General features: G+C 39.6%; 3 protein-coding genes across 5 annotated transcripts in view; 2 read left to right on the top strand and 1 right to left on the bottom strand.

Moving 5' to 3' along the window:
- The window catches only part of LOC109973853 (clathrin coat assembly protein AP180-like), a 32,040-nt gene extending 29,183 nt beyond the window's left edge, over positions 1-2,857 (bottom strand). Inside the window, exons 1-2 of the mRNA XM_020623691.1 lie at positions 2,149-2,857; positions 1,750-2,033 (exon numbers count right to left, since the gene is read on the bottom strand). Coding sequence (XP_020479347.1) covers positions 1,750-1,879 — 130 coding nt within the window. The 5' untranslated portion in view covers positions 1,880-2,033; positions 2,149-2,857. The remainder of the gene's footprint in view (positions 1-1,749; positions 2,034-2,148) is intronic.
- Positions 2,858-3,283: 426 nt separating this feature from the next.
- On the top strand, positions 3,284-8,281 carry pgm3 (phosphoglucomutase 3). Of its 3 annotated transcripts, none has more exons than XM_020623645.1 (13): positions 3,284-3,389; positions 4,077-4,285; positions 4,563-4,747; positions 4,951-5,018; positions 5,158-5,291; positions 5,399-5,594; positions 6,029-6,186; positions 6,272-6,355; positions 6,431-6,529; positions 6,618-6,737; positions 6,867-6,989; positions 7,544-7,717; positions 7,835-8,281. In XM_020623645.1, the coding sequence occupies exons 2-13, from the start codon at positions 4,079-4,081 to the stop codon at positions 7,922-7,924; spliced, it is 1,638 nt and encodes a 545-aa protein (XP_020479301.1). In that variant the 5' UTR covers positions 3,284-3,389; positions 4,077-4,078; the 3' UTR covers positions 7,925-8,281. The 3 variants fall into 3 exon arrangements, with proteins under 3 accessions (XP_020479301.1, XP_020479303.1, XP_020479302.1); XM_020623647.1 differs by lacking the exon at positions 3,284-3,389 and adding an exon at positions 3,419-3,472; XM_020623646.1 differs by lacking the exon at positions 3,284-3,389 and adding an exon at positions 3,442-3,527.
- A 635-nt stretch (positions 8,282-8,916) lies between these two features.
- On the top strand, positions 8,917-14,750 carry ccnc (cyclin C). Its single transcript, XM_020623648.1, has 12 exons — positions 8,917-9,148; positions 9,510-9,616; positions 9,820-9,904; positions 10,433-10,502; positions 10,666-10,717; positions 10,851-10,906; positions 11,330-11,365; positions 11,457-11,548; positions 12,417-12,484; positions 12,597-12,676; positions 12,856-12,974; positions 13,457-14,750. Exons 1-12 carry the CDS (start codon positions 9,117-9,119, stop codon positions 13,509-13,511), a joined length of 852 nt encoding a protein of 283 aa, XP_020479304.1. The 5' UTR covers positions 8,917-9,116; the 3' UTR covers positions 13,512-14,750.
- Positions 14,751-15,961: the final 1,211 nt, after the last annotated feature.

Raw genomic sequence — 15,961 nt, 5'->3', positions numbered from 1 at the left:
GTTGCCCTGGCCCTGGAGCTCTACGTCTCTGACGAGCAGTCACGAGCCACATCGACCTGATCAGTGTTTGATTGTTGTGTCTTGTTGCTTTTCTTCTTTTGTCTCTCCTCTATCCACTCACCCCAACCGGTCGAGGCAGAAGGCCGCCCACCAAGAGCCAGGGTCTGTCGGAGGTTTCTTCCGTTAAAGGGAGTTTTTCCTCCCCACTGTCGCCAAGTGCTTGCTCAAGGGGGATTTGTTGGGTTTTCCCTATGTAATAATATTGATAACAGTAAGGTCTAGACATTACTTTGTAAAGTGTCCTGAGATGACTTTTGTTGTGATTTGGCGCTATACAAATAAAATTTGATTTGATTTGACCTTTACGTAAAAAATCTGAGTACTTCCATCTCTGACCTACACTGCAGTTACTTAACTGCACTTATTTATTCCTATTTTCAGAATAGGTTGTATCACAACAAAATATCATTAATATTTGAGCATATTTTGACTAATAGGTTTGAGTGAAATGTGTTTTTAGGTTAGGAATTTATTCCTGCCAAGATGCATATAAAGGAGAATCACAGTGGCCTACATACTGGGAGCTTGTTGAACTGACCTAGAAATGGATACAGAATAACTTCATAGACTAAAACATTGAAGAAGACAACGTGTTCATATGTATAGCTTGTTAGCTTGGAAATAAAGTAACCTAAGAATCATTCAGTGTATGAGCATGGCAACAGAAGGCCTAGTTGGAAAAAGAGGTAATGACTTATCCCATTGCCAGTTCACTAGCTACACAGTCAAATGTTATAGACACAGACAACAAAGACATGGGCACAGCAGAAAGAGAGGAACCAATGGTCTCTCCCATAGTCTGGCACTGACATTGTCACCTTTGGCTGTGTAAATAATGCACGGCAGTCATTGGCTGATTATTAAATTATTCAGCAGGGGAGCAGATCACAAGATATAAGGTCCTAGCCCAACCCAGAGGAGCACTCCTGCCCAGTGACCACACAGACAGACATACAGTAAATCCAAAAGACTAGACTGCCCAGCGTCATTTATATTCAGTGCCACGCCAATGCTTTGGTCGGAGTCAGAAGATGACAGTGATTAATCATGATTTGTCATATGGTGGCCCCTGCTGTCATCTGTAGATGAATCAAAACTGTGAGGTTTGATAATTTTATTCACATATGACTTTATAGTCCCATGGCGACCTAAACTTACTGACAGGCTACATAAACATAAATAACCTTTTGAGAATGATATATATTTTCCAGTTTATGACCATATGTTTTAACCTATATTTATGTGTATGTGTGCACGTGACATGTAAACCTCCTTTACTATCCTGACTTGCAAGTCTTCATCACCTCTTTTGCAATGAGCTTTCAATGTGAAGTTCAGAAAAGTGGCTTTGCAGGAAAGATAAGAGAAAGAAAACGGTCCTGTAAGGACGACTTGTATGTCTGCCATAAAATATGCCCTTTTCTCTCCCCTTCTTCCACTCTCTTTCTCCTGCTCTCTGTGGGTTTCCATCATCTTTACTGACACAAAGGGTCACCAGAGGGGTCACCACCATGGCTATACAAATTCACTGTGGCACCACACCCACTAAAGCAAATGGGATTAACAAGTCACTGGTTATAATTAGGCTCCATCATAGCTCTGCTGACTGTGGTGGCATGTGGTCTTTGCGGATCTATGAGATCTGTTAGCCTAGCCACAGTAGGAAAGAGGAAGAAAGACTGCACTTACAGTCTAGGTGCTTTTTCTTGGGCGCCATCACTTCATGAGTGGTGGCTTTGCAGACAGCCCGGGCCATATCTGATCCCGTTAGCTGGTATTGCGCAGCGGCAATGCGATCCGTGAGCGTTTGCCCCGACATTTTCTCTCCGTTGAATGAACCACCTCAGGAACGTATCTCACTACTGGACGATGTAAAAAAAGAAAAAGATGAACAAAACCCAGCGGTTTCACCAGTGGTTTCAGTGAGCGGATCCCGTGCTTTCCTCTTCCCCAATTGTTAGGCCTGTGATCTTCTGTGTGGGCGGAAAAAAACATAGAAAATGAGCACAAATCACACGATAAATGTTATTTTCGCACCAGATCGCGCGGTCACGTTGATAATATGCGCCGTGACATGAGTAGACTTACGCAAGGTTGTGAATTCCACACGGCGCGTCCCGTTACAGGCTCCGAGCGTTCACTTCAGCACCTTGGACAGTTAAAGCCACTCGATTATGTAACACTCAACTGGTATTGGAAGCTATTCCTTTGACCTAAAGCAATTATTTAAAAAATAGGCCAATGAAAAATGCTGCGCAAGCGAGGCTCCTCTGTTCGTTCAAAATGATATTTTAGGAAAATAACGGAATATAAATCAACACTCCATAGATCTGTCAAATATCCCGTTTGGAGGGGGCATCGGGTGCTTTCCTCCTGCGTCAGGGCATTAAAAAAGCTTTCAAAATAAAAGAAAAATCCGCAACGTCCCCCTCATTTAGCAGATTGCAGCGTTTCTTTCCACTTCGGGTCAGAAATGTTGCTGTGGTCCCCTCCTTAGATCGAGAAAAAATGCGCACAGCTACCCGGTGGTGTCGCCAACACTGCGCTGCACATACCGGGAAGAGTTAAAGACAGAAGGGAATTTCCTATTCTCCTTCCCCCTATCGTATGTTTATTTATTTGCCTTATCTTTACGTCCATCTGGACGCTCCTCCCCCAGCAGGTGTTCGGACAGGTTTGGATGGCACACGTCGCATCCCACGTCTCTTAAAAGAGGAGTCGACCTGGGTCACAATATGAAAATCTTTATGCGCCAAGGGGTTAATGTGGGAGCGTGACTGTGGCTTATGCAGTGCTGCATGTAGTCTGTGCATCACACAGCTTTGCACGCACAGCATCCTGACAAATGATGAGGGTGAAACATTTTCTGGGAGAGAGGAAGATCCTCTAATTGCCCAAATATGCCACGTTTTAGATTTAAGCTCACCAGATAAGCCCTTTTAGACCCGGGTTATTGTTTGGCCCTTAATGCTACCAAACAATGGACAAATAGTGTCCAGATGCTATACTTGCGTTATATATGTTCCAACGTCGTTTTCATGCTTTTATACTGGTGTTAAGAGAGAGAGAGACAGGGAGAGAGAGAGATTTAAGGAACACACTTAAGTAAATGGGTTTAAAATCATTTGGGGTGGTCGTCGTGCTCAGGATGCAGCTCGACATAGTGTAGTCACAGTGGGGGAAAATAAACCATCCATGGAGAAAAGCGTACTGACAGGCACGCTGAGCGTATTTACGTCACGTGACGTACCCGGAACTGTAGCCACGTCGTCAGTCATAGGAGGAAGCTTTTCATTGACCGAAGTTACGGTACTTTACTAATCCTTCAGGTGAGTGAATTAAAAGCAAGTTAATTCACTGACAAATCTGACTTTGTTTTGAACGCATTGTTCTTTACGTTTGTTCTTTAGAGGTACTTTGTGCTGTGTGCTAATACGGTTTAAGCCAGTTAAAATGAGTATAAATAGGTTGGTTTGCCTTTCAGTTGACATGATTCATTTTATTGGGCTTATAGTCTACGGCAAACTTTGCCCTCGTCTTGTTCTTTGACATTGTCTGTAAATATTTTTCTGGGCGTTATTTTCAGTCAGCGTTTTAGCCCAAAGGAAGGATATGTTCATGCTTTATTTTTGTTGCTACAAGTTACTTTGTAGATTAAGATTTTTAATTTTTTTTTTATATATATACGTTAACCCTTATGGTGGCATGTTACTACCGGACAGCATATAAAATATTTCAGTTTAGTTTAACTTCAACCAACTCCAGCTTCAAAATGCACCCTGTATTTCCGTTAGTAATTATAACCCTATAACATAATGGTGTAGTTAACTAATTTTGCTGCAAATATGTGCTTTCATTTAAAGATGATCATACTTATGTACTTAGTACTTTTTAATCGTAGGACATTACTTGTTATGAAGAATTTTTACAGCGTTTTTTTTTTTTTTTTGCTACTTTTACTTGAGTAAAGGACCTTAATACTTTTCCAGCACTCACTTCTCTGTCATGTGTTTCAGTGATGGCCCATTTTGAGGAAGTATCAAACCAATCTAGTCGACACCCTAAGCCTGCAGGGTTGGTTTTGCAGTATGGCACTGCTGGCTTCAGGACAAACGCCAAACAGCTGGACCACATCATGTTCAGGATGGGACTTCTGGCCACTCTCCGCTCCAAAAAGACCAAAGCCACCATTGGAGTCATGATCACTGCATCACACAATCCTGAGGTCTGACAGAGATTCAGAACATTGCTTTGTTTGTTTTTTTCTGTAGGACTATTTTAGATTTTTTTTTTCAATTTGGCATTCATCATAACCTTTCCAGTAGTAACTTTGTTTATTTTACCTATAATGTTGTGAGGTTCCACCTCCTGCTCTGCTAATTATGTCTTTTAGCTAATCTCTTGTGATCCTACCAGTTTAATTTGGCTGTTTTATCAAGGCATCATAAGTATAAAATTCGTCTTCAGTGTCATCCTGCGTTTTTATTTTTGGACTGGTGTAGGAAGACAACGGGGTGAAGCTGATTGACCCCATGGGAGAGATGGTGACACAGACATGGGAGGGTTACGCCACTCAGCTGGCCAATGCAGAACAGCAAGATTTGCTCACTGTACTGAAGGACATTATAGATAAGGAGGCCATAAACGTGAGCCAGGAGGCTCACGTGTTTTTGGGCAAAGACACCAGGTATATGATCTTAAATAATATCTTATTTGGAATTCACAGATACACCTGTGTCATCCAGGTAACAGTGCAGAAAGCTAAACTAACATTAATTAGACATTTTATGCCCTCTGTGTTTTTAAATTTGTACTGTTACATTAATTTATTTCACTTCATAAAAAAAGGAATAACAAAAGACTAAGCAACACCCGTGTTCTCAACTATAGGAGCAGCAGTGCCAGCCTTTCCCAGACAGTATTAGATGGAGTATCTGCTCTTGGTGGTCACTGCAAAGGTAGAGTTAATTAAGCTAGTATATTCCCATTTAAATGTATTTGATTGTTTGTCTAGTGTTTTAAAAAATATTTTTTCAGCTTTGATCTTCTCTTCTTACTCCTTTCTTGCCTTCTGATTCTGTTCATCTATCCTGTCAGACTATGGTTTGGTGACCACGCCACAGCTCCACTATATGGTTTGCTGTCAGAACACACAGGGTAAATATGGAGATGCCACACTGGAAGGATACTATAGTAAGCTTTGCCAGGCTTTCATTCAGCTCACCAAGAATGTAAGAAAATAGAATGTGACATGTTGTCTGGTGACTTCATTCTTGTACAGTCATGTTGTTTGCAATTTATCCATTCTTTGTTTTTCTCCTTTCTTGCTCTCTGGTAGGCATCCAACCGTACAGATGACCAGAAGCACCTCTCCGTGGATGGTGCTAATGGCATCGGGGCCCTGAAGGTGCGTGAGATGGAGAGACACTTGAAGAGGGAGCTGAAAATTTCCCTCTTCAATGATGGCACCGAAGGAAAGCTAAATCACCAGTGTGGGGCTGACTTTGTCAAAGTGCAGCAAAAACCTCCAACAGGTGCAACTGAAACATAGTTTTTAATGTACACATGATTTGAAAGTGTCTTTCAACCCCAAGCAAGTTTTTAACAAGCAGCAGCAAAAGAATATGAAGTTGAGGGACATTTCTAAGCACAGCAGCTTTATAAGACTGTTAACAAAACAGCAGATATAATATATGTGAAATCACAGACGCAATGTTTGGCCACTAGAATGTGACTAATCTGCTAGTTGCCAAACTCATAACCATAATTTTTACTTACTCTAAGTGATATCTGACATAAAATTTGAGCATTTTGCTGATCTCGGCCACTAGACTGATATACAATGATCCAACAAGACAAGCTACCACAGTCAGTTTCTGGATCTCTCTTATTATGACTTATGTTAGAGAACTGCTAGGCTAATTGTTGAGATCCTGTTTTTGATTCGCCATCTCCTCACTTTGTGAAGGTGTTAAAATAAACCCAGGAGAGCGCTGCTGTTCCTTTGACGGAGACGCTGACCGAATAGTTTATTACTACACTGACTCTGAAGGCCAGTTTCACCTGCTGGATGGAGACAAGATTGCTACTCTTATCAGCACTTTCCTTAAAGAGCTGCTCATACAGGTACACTCTCATATCCAGACATGTAAACAATAAATAAATATGCACATAGAACACTTCCTGAATTGTTTTTGCTGTGGATATACAGGCTGGCTTAGACTTGAAGATAGCGGTGGTACAAACCGCTTATGCTAACGGCAGCTCAACACACTATCTGGAGGACACGATGAAGGTGAGAGAAAACAAAGCACGTTCCTTTATTTCCACATTAACAGAGTTAGTGCTCACACATTTTGATGTCACTTAGGTAATAGTGAGGTGCACTAAGACTGGTGTGAAGCACCTTCACCATGCAGCCCAGGAGTTTGACATCGGTGTGTACTTCGAGGCCAATGGTCACGGAACTGTGAGTAAACACATGCACATGTATGAAGCACCAACTATCATTTATCTAGCACCATAATAAAAGCTCTTTCTATATGTAATGTGTTTAGGTGCTGTTCAGTAAGGCAGCTGAAGAGAAGATTCAGCAACTCGCTGAGAACCCCAACATCAGCGACGGGAAGAAGAGAGTAGCCCTCCTGCTGCAGAACACTATCAACGTCATCAACCAGGTAGAACCGAGATATGTAACTCAGTGTCATACCAACACTGGAACTATTTTCATACAGAATAATAGTTGAAGAAACACTTTCCTAACATTATTAATGGTGATGTTATTTGCGTTATTTTATCCCCTAAAGACCATAGGTGATGCCATTTCTGACATGCTGCTGATTGAAGCTATATTAGCCATCAAAGGTATGACTGTTCAGCAGTGGGATGCCATCTACGCTGACCTGCCAAACAGGCAGCTCAAAGTCAGGGTACGCATAAATCAGCATATTATAATGCAAAGTACACTACATACTATATTTCTGATGGTTCACCATGTAGGGATATTATTTTTCTCTTCCCCTCTGCATGCAGTACCACATTGTTCTGACAGGCCTTGAATGTCTTTGAATTTTATAGAAAATGTTTTTAAAAATTACTTTATTGCTGGATATATTTGATTTTCCCCTCTTGTACTTTATAGAATTGTGCCTAGATATACGAGTAGGCCTTGGCTTTCTCCTGGTATCAGCAGTTTGTGTCCTGAAGAACTGTTTTAGGATATCAAAGGTTTTTTTAATGATGTATTTGATTAAAATTAGTTTCACTTGACTTGAAATGATCATGAGCAAGAAATCACACCTTTTTTGTCTGATTTTGACTAACAGCATGTCTAGGCCTTTAAAGTCAGTAAAGAGTACTTCATGTCGATAGAGCTGGTGGTGTCTTGCAACAGGACACTTTAAAAGACTTCATGAGAGCATGAACTTGTGTGAGTTATTTTAAATTGATTTTGCTTCCTGTTTTGTACTGAATTGCCCTGTAGGTGTCAGACCGTAGGGTGATAGACACGACTGATGCAGAGAGACGAGCAGTGAGTCCACCAGGAATGCAGGAGACCATCGATAGTTTAGTGAAGAAGTATAGACAGGCCCGCTCCTTCGTGAGACCCTCTGGGACCGAAGATGTGGTAAGAGTTTACGCCGAGGCAGAAACACAGGTGAGAAATCTGTAGACATTTCTCCATCTCTCTTTAGGTCTAGGTGTCACAGTGCAAAAAGCCTCTGAATGAGACTGCATTGTAAGTAATGCTGATGCTCTCCATATTGTCTTTTAGGAGAGTGCCGACGCCCTCGCACATGAAGTCAGCCTCACAGTATATCGCCTTGCAGGAGGAGTGGGAGATGAACCCAAATCGCTGCACTAGAAACACATTCACATAATGCAGTAATTTAACAAAGCTGCTTGTTTTTGGTTAAGTGACCATAACTTGTATCTGACACATGGGAAAAACAATGAAGGGATTTATGGTTTGTTATTGTACCTGAAAAGGCATGTAAATTATCGGTTTCTATGTAATATGAATAACCAACTATACTGTGTATACACTATATAATAATTAAAACACAACATATGTTTTGATTCACTCTTGATTATAATGTAACTTCCTACTAACAAAGTGTTTTTGAACAATTATGGTCATTTCTCAGCTTTTTCAAACGGTGAAATCAAACGTTTACATGAGGGAGTTGTGTCACGTGGACTTCCTTGTATGTTGGTGCAGCTTTAGTTTAGTTGAATAGAAAATAGATAATGAAGTGTGTAGTTTTTAGCATCAGAGTGACTGTACACATCTTTAAATTTAAATGAAAACCATAACTATCATACTATCAAGTTTCTTTAAAAATTAAGTGATGGCCTTTGCACCTCTCCTTTGACAATATAACTCAAAAATATAAAACATTATTTTAGAAGCATAAGGAAACAATATAGTATTTCATCTGATACATTATATAGAAGCATTTTTATGCTGCCAAGTATGATTTGCTCTGCTATTCTGCATCAAAAGCTAGTCACAGCTTCCACCGTAAACCTCTTATGAGCTTTTCATACTGTACTGATAAATATACGGTTGGAAGAATTTCAATTTTAAAATTGTGAAATTTAATGGTAGACTAACTTACATACTGTAAAGTGATTCAGTCTACTAATGTACATTAATTCATAATGTTGCATTAGGTTAATTTTATAGCTCCACGTCAATTTGTCAGTCTACCCGCTTACTGATATTTATCCCCCATTTATCCATTTTGCACCTTTGATTTTTTTTTTTTTTGCCTATTAAAATGACTATAACGTGTATTTCAAATTTAAGGCAGTGGTTTGCAGAGCTCCCTGTAAGAAAAAAGTTAAACAGTACAAATAATACTTATTGTGAAGTTTTAAAGGCCGGAACAGACTTTCTGGAACCATATAACGGAGGTTTTTTGTCATTTCCGGAAGACATTTAATGTTGCTCCAGTGTCTGCTTAGCACAACTATTTTGCCTGTGGTATTCACTTCTTTGTAGAAAAGAAATATTAGTTTTAAGTGTATTTGTCTACCTCAACTGTCACGACATGGCAGGAAACTTTTGGCAAAGCTCTCATTAGTAAGTTTTTACTAAAGGTTTGACATGTTACGCTTTTATTTTGTAGATTGCCGTCTTTATTGTGAGGCCTAGCTGTGTCTGTGCCGCATCGTACGCTAGCAATATCTCCTGGACTGTTGTTGCTGTAAAAAATAAATGTTGAAATACATACAGAATGAAATTCATTTAGAGATAAATGTATTTAAGTTTTATTAGACTCGCTCCTTTCATAGTTTCCATGCATCGCGACAACATATTTGACTTGTAAGGCGGTGTAACTAGGAATATTTTTGTGCTAGCTAGGTTGTTTACAACCTGCCAAGCCAGCATAACTTAAAGTGTAATTGCATCTAAATACTGATATCTGTTGGATCTTTTAAAGCCTCCAGTGGGTCCTGGATAAACAAGACTTGATGAAAGAGCGACAGAAGGACCTGAAGTTTCTTACGGAAGAGGAGTACTGGAAGCTGCAGATCTTCTTTGCTAATGGTATTTACATTATATTTGTATTACATTACTTTATGACCTGAAATCAGGCTTCAGTTAAATACATTTTCTACATTTAATAACTCTGCACCATATGTACAAATATAGTGTTAAAAATTGTTTAGCGTAGTGTAGTAAGAGTCATATTCTGTGCTTCTCTGAAACCCAACAAAACCAGAAGAACTTAAACATTTTTTCTCTATCAGTGATCCAGGCTTTGGGGGAGCACTTGAAGCTGCGGCAACAGGTCATTGCTACTGCAACCGTCTACTTCAAACGCTTCTATGCCAGGTAAAAAAGAGGTAGAGCTTAGATATAGCAATTTTGTATTTAGATCTCATAATAATTGGTGTTTCAGTTTGTTTTTCCTAGTGCCACGGGACTTTTTAACAGCATACCACTAACATGGAATACCAGAAAAACAACAGGCATAATGAAAAATATTAATAAGCGCTGCCCACTATTTAGCTTTCCTGTGTAGGTTTGATGGCACAGTAGAATGGAACAGGGCCATTGTAAACAGTATTAATCGTACCGATGCTTTTCCTGCTGTTACTTTTGTCTGCTGTGAAAAAGGCAGATTATTAATGATGTGCATATTGTAGTTTTGATTAACACTACATTGCCCCAAACAATATAACATTATTAAAATAGCTAGAGTCTTGAGCAGCTGAACGCTTTGGTCTCTACCCTTAATTTAATGTTATAAGAGCTCTTGAAGTATAGTAAAAATTTTCTTTTCACTTCCTAATTTAAATCTAAGTCTTAGTCATAAGATCCTGCATTGAAGTTAATAAATGTTTATCTCTTCTTGTGCAGATATTCCTTAAAAAGTATAGACCCAGTGCTCATGGCTCCTACTTGTGTTTTCCTGGCTTCCAAAGTTGAGGTATGTACATTTCTGAGTGCCAGTACAGTAAAATTTACATTAGGATGTTTTGAGCATCTGAGGCCATGGGAAATGATGGGATGAGTATAATACTAGTCTGTGGTCAGCATTCACTTTGCCGTCAGTTTTGCTGTATTTAGCTACACATTTATGTCCCTTTCAGGAATTTGGAGTTGTATCTAATACCCGGCTGATCTCTGCAGCAACATCTGTGTGTAAGTGGCAACATTCAGTTAATATATTTCCTAAACTTATGAGATAGGCGCCAGAGTTAAAGTTCATATCTGTCAATCTGCCTTTTCCCATGCAACTGAGACAAATGAGTGTTTTTTTTTTCCTTCCCAACAGTAAAAACACGATTTTCTTATGCCTTTCCAAAAGAGTTCCCTTACAGAATGAATCATGTAAGTAAAACCTCTTTGTAACAATTACATTTTAGGCCTGTGGTCACTGTTATCCAGAACAACTTACAGTAACTTAGTGCTTCCCAAACTGTAAATGCAACACTATTATAAATGCAAGTGAAGTGATTACCCTGCAAGCCAAAACAAAACTGAACATAAATCTCTAGTTGCCACCTTAGTGTCTGTGAGATCCCTTAATTTATGTCTACGCTTCTATGATAAAAGCTCTGTTTTTGGAGGAGATGGCTTTGACCAAGGCTACCCACCTGCACGGGGACTCTGATTTCATCTGTGCAGCATCTCTCGTTTGGTTGTCAAGTGCAGTGCATCACCAGCATTTAATTTATCCAGCACTAGAAGCAGTAGTGGTTCACTTTAACTGCTCTGATGTGTTTAATACAATTTTAATTTGTGTCCTTACAGATATTAGAATGTGAGTTCTACCTTCTGGAGTTGATGGTGAGTACATAGAAAGCTTTGTATTATTGCTACTTGCTGTGATTGGCTTGATTGACCAGATGACTTATCATTAATGTAACTTATGTTTCAGGACTGCTGCCTGATTGTGTACCACCCCTACAGACCCCTCTTACAGTATGTGCAGGATATGGGACAGGAAGACATGCTGCTTCCTCTGGCCTGGTAGGATACTGTCTCAAAAGAAACATTTGTCTATTTTGTGATGCATAGTTATCAGGGTCTGAAATTTGGACTCACTGGCCATTTTCTTCAGAATATCACTGAAATAATAACGTATCTTGTTGAATACAAATGTGCAGAGTTCAGAGCAAATTCTAAAGCAATATTTCACCCAGTTCTTTGCACCGTCCATGAAGACTGGTTTCGTGTCTGTCAGAGTGTGGCCCATGTACCGCAGGGACTTGCCGCTACTCTGCCTCTTAATGACCTATGGTTATGATCAGATGATTGGTCAGAAAGACTTGGACAACAAGTGTCACACTGTTCTACACCAAAAGCATTTCAGCCCTGTTCGCAAGACACACGTGTAACCGATACTCTCCTATTTTAATCAGTCCAGCTGACTACACTGCCCATTTTTCTGCAGAGGTATCACTTGCGCTTTTCGTGTGTAACCGCAACCTACAGTGTATTATTATGCTTGGTTCTGAAAGCCAATCAGAGGCAGAGTAGGAGCAGGTCTTCACAGAAGACACAACTATTGACCTGGGTGTGTGGGTGTGTGTGTGTGTGTGTGTCTCTCAAACTTCGACATAGTAGAAGCAGGGTGCCCACAGTAGAGACTGTCAGGATAGGCTTTTATTTTATTACCTGACTATTTTGCTACAAACATTTATCCACCAGTGTGGAGGATAGTCCTCTGAGATTTACTCGCCAAATGGAAAAATCTACTCACATTTGGCGCCTGGCGGGTGTTAATTTCAGACCCTGACAATTATCCAGTCATGTGAGAAATAATTAGATGCAAACCATACTAGATTTGGCTGTTTTTAGGAGCCTCACTCATTGTGCTGCCATGTGTCTCCACCAGGCGTATAGTGAATGACACATACAGGACAGATCTGTGTCTGCTCTACCCTCCATTTATGATTGCCCTGGGTAAGATCTGTCCTTGTGCATTTCTAGTTGCATCTATGTAATGCAGTTACTGACTTAAAGTAAGCTTGTATTAGATGTAACATGATCCGTTTATTGTCTTTTCTTCCCACAGCTTGTCTGCATGTCGCCTGTGTGGTACAGCAGAAAGATGCCAGGCAGTGGTTTGCAGAGCTCTCTGTTGACATGGACAAAGTAAGGCTGACCTCCATTACATTGACTGTCTACATTCTTTTTGATGAAGAATAATCTGGGCCAATGTATTAATGAAACAGTTACTACCTTTTGAAGTTACAGAATTACAACTTTGCAACAAGTACTTTCAAGGCAGCAAACCGACCGTTTGACTTGTTCTGTGTGCATTTTTCATCAAGATCTTGGAGATAATCCGTGTCATTCTGAAGCTCTATGACCAGTGGAAAAACTTTGATGACAGAAAAGAGATAGCTGCGGTGCTGAACAAGATGCCTAAGCCCAAACCTCCTCCGAACAGGTTGGTCTGGTTCTGTATCTCAACCTTGTTTTTTACAGGTTTTGACTTATTCAAATAAAATCTACAGTAAAGTATAGTAAATAATTTGATCCATAAAGAGCATAAAGTTGTAATTACTTCGTGTTATAATGAATAAATACCTTGTAGTGGTGAGATCATCTGATTGGGTTTTGTGGAATGTGATTGATCAGGAAAATGTGCAAGACAGTTAAATTAATCATGTGACAGAGAGATAACACTGCTCCTTTAAACATTGTGTACTACTAGGTCCTATTGCATTATCGCATGTTGCACTTGCCTTTCAACACATTTTTAAGATGCATATGAATAGTTTTGCTTTTGTTGTGTTTACTTTTACAATTTATGAAATGTTTTAGTGGCTTGTTTATGGGGACACTCAAAACTGCATTGCATGTTTGTGAAACCTGATACCTTGCAATTTACATGCCATTATTTTCTCCATCTCTCTGACCTGTCTCCAGTGAGAGTGACCAGAGCTCCAACGGGAACCAAAGCAACTCCTATAGCCAGTCTTAGCCTGGTGACCGCACTCCTCTGGAATCCATAATGTCACACAGCACAACCTTAGTGATTTTGGCTTGAAAAAAGAAAATCACACCTTTTCAGCAGACCAAGATGTCCCTTATCTTTGACTGAGACCTCAGAAAAGTCTGAGCGATGTCTTCACTTTCCCCTACTCTGATCTTTATGGGTTTTTGGGTTGAGCGAGCAGCCACTGAGACACCTGCAGTGAATAGCCCATCAGTGTCAACAAGGAGCTGTTGTCATCTCTCTGGGGCCATTCTGCTCTGTTTCAGACTTGAAATGAACTAAAACTGAGGAACATTTGGGGGGTGACGAGGGGAGCTAGGAATATGGGGTAAGCTGATGGGAGAACTGTAGAGGTAGAAACTTGTCATTGTGGCGATCCTGACATCCTTGAACAGCCCCAAGGAGCGAGTTGTTTCACACGGAGCTCTGTGGGATTTGTGAAAACTTGATCACAAGTACTGTGCGTGCATGATTGTGTATGTATGTGGACAACATATGAGTGGCCAGTGTGGGTGAGTTTTCATTCCTCAGGGACTATTTTTACAGTAGTCTACTCGGTAAAATAACTTGATTGTGTGCTGTTTAATGAGTGGATCTGATTGGATGTCACCCTGTGTGACTGTGATGTGTTTGGATACCCCTGCCGTCTAAGGGTCTGTGTTGACTGATCATAAACTGTGGCAGGAGAAATCCCAAGAGAAGCTCCTCTTTAGGGCAGAAAGTAGCTCATTTAATGTAAGAATTTGTTTTGAATCATGGCACCTCCACCTCCTCCCTCCCATCCCCTCTTCACTTTTGTAAATAGCCTTATAATTCCGCTCATTTATTTTATCTTTCATCTTTTTTGCTTAATTGAGGAAACTGAACTTTTGGAAATTATGAGCTGGTTTAGTTTTTTACTTGTGCTTTGGATGAATGTTCCCCATTTGTTTTGCTGATAATGTTTGCCTTCTGCAAAGCTTATTCTTTGTCATGTTTCATTTAAATGCAAATTACAATCATTCTAGATTTCTCTGCAAACATATGGTTTTAATTTCTTTTTTTTCTACTTTCTGCCATCTATTTAATCATTGAATTGTGGCAGTATGCATGTGCTGTAGATATCTACCTGTAGATACTGTATGTCTATATTTTTGTGACCTAATACAGTGAGAGCTGTTGGGCTCTACTCAAAACAAGGTGCTTGAAAGCCTTACAAAATAAAAGCTGCTGGTTACAAAGAAATGCACATTGTCCTATTCAGGCTAACTGCAAAACGTTTAGCGGGATTTTGTCAGTTGGCTGCATTGTCAGTTTTTCTCCCTCAGTGGTTTCCTGTACACTTGTCACTGTAGGAAAACACTTAAATAGGTACATAAACATCTTGTTAGAGGCCACTCCCATGTCATTTTCTCAGACTGAGTGAAGCTGTGTTTTTGCCTTTGCCATTTTCCTCCCCTTTAGCAGGCTCCATGTGTTGGAGTGAGCATCAAAATAAAGGGCTTCATTTCACCTAAATATTCCTTCTAGTTCTGATTAAAACATTTTAAAAAATGATTTTACTTCAAAGTCTGTCATTTGGGAAGATTGCTTGTTACTGAAATGTATACTGTGCAAAGCTACAACGGTCCCTGATCAAGCTGTAATGTCATGTTAGGGTATGTAATAGACTATGAGGAAATGTCCAGCTTTTTACAAATGCCATATGCAATCCATGTATCAACATCCACTTAATGTTACGTGTGGAAAGAAGCATACAGTATTCCCTTATTAACATGACAAGTTGATTCATTTAATAGCTGAGAGCTTGGAGTTTATGTGGGCTTAATATACAAAATAATATAAATGTATATAGGATGCATTAGTTTAAGAAGTAAATGTAAATAAGATGTAGGAAATTTACATGTAGTGGCCTAAAAAAACTTTAGAAAATAACAAAGGCAGCAATTTTGGTGCTAAAAAGTCATCTAGGAAGAAAGAAAGAGCAAATAATAAATACATCGAACTAGACAAAAATCAAATTAAATGCAAACAGTAAATATTAGTAATACACATTAAGAATATTCTGACAAGGGTGTTAAGGCACTGAGCTTGTTGTTATACCCGTAGTTGCCTCTAGGGGTTTGTAGCCAGTCCCTATGTTGTCACTTCAACTGCATAAGAAGTACAGGGAGCAACGGAAGTAGTAATACTGCAAGACTATTATCCATCTTTTAAAATAAAACCAATGGTTCATTTTGAAGGAACAAAAACAAAGGTGCCGTTGTGCAGACTAATAAAATGCTAGCAAAAATATTTAAATTATTAAACTAGGGAGTGAACTGTGAATTTTTTCCCCCTAAATATATGGTAAAGTAGGTGCCATATCTGTGGAGTGAGGTTTAAAAAGGCCTGTCTTACGTTTTTCCTGTTTATTCCTATCTCTTTTTTTGCTATGAACATAGTCTATATTTGCT

Source organism: Monopterus albus, unplaced genomic scaffold (genome assembly GCF_001952655.1).
Source record: "Monopterus albus unplaced genomic scaffold, M_albus_1.0 scaffold307.1, whole genome shotgun sequence".
Classification (NCBI taxonomy): Eukaryota; Metazoa; Chordata; class Actinopteri; order Synbranchiformes; family Synbranchidae; genus Monopterus; species Monopterus albus.
This window is presented reverse-complemented; position numbering and strand designations above follow the sequence as displayed.

Bases quoted from the DNA above. Each gene is read 5' to 3' on its own strand.
- ccnc (XM_020623648.1), top strand. From the start codon at position 9,117: ATGGCAGGAAACTTTTGGCAAAGCTCTCATTA. The intron at 9,149-9,509 runs GTAAGTTTTTAC...GATCTTTTAAAG, and splicing joins TTTTGGCAAAGCTCTCATTA to CCTCCAGTGGGTCCTGGATA. The intron at 12,485-12,596 runs GTAAGATCTGTC...TTCTTCCCACAG, and splicing joins TCCATTTATGATTGCCCTGG to CTTGTCTGCATGTCGCCTGT.
- pgm3 (XM_020623645.1), top strand. From the start codon at position 4,079: ATGGCCCATTTTGAGGAAGTATCAAACCAATCTAGTCGACACCCTAAG. The intron at 4,748-4,950 runs GTATATGATCTT...TCTCAACTATAG, and splicing joins TTTTTGGGCAAAGACACCAG to GAGCAGCAGTGCCAGCCTTT. The intron at 6,530-6,617 runs GTGAGTAAACAC...TAATGTGTTTAG, and splicing joins AGGCCAATGGTCACGGAACT to GTGCTGTTCAGTAAGGCAGC.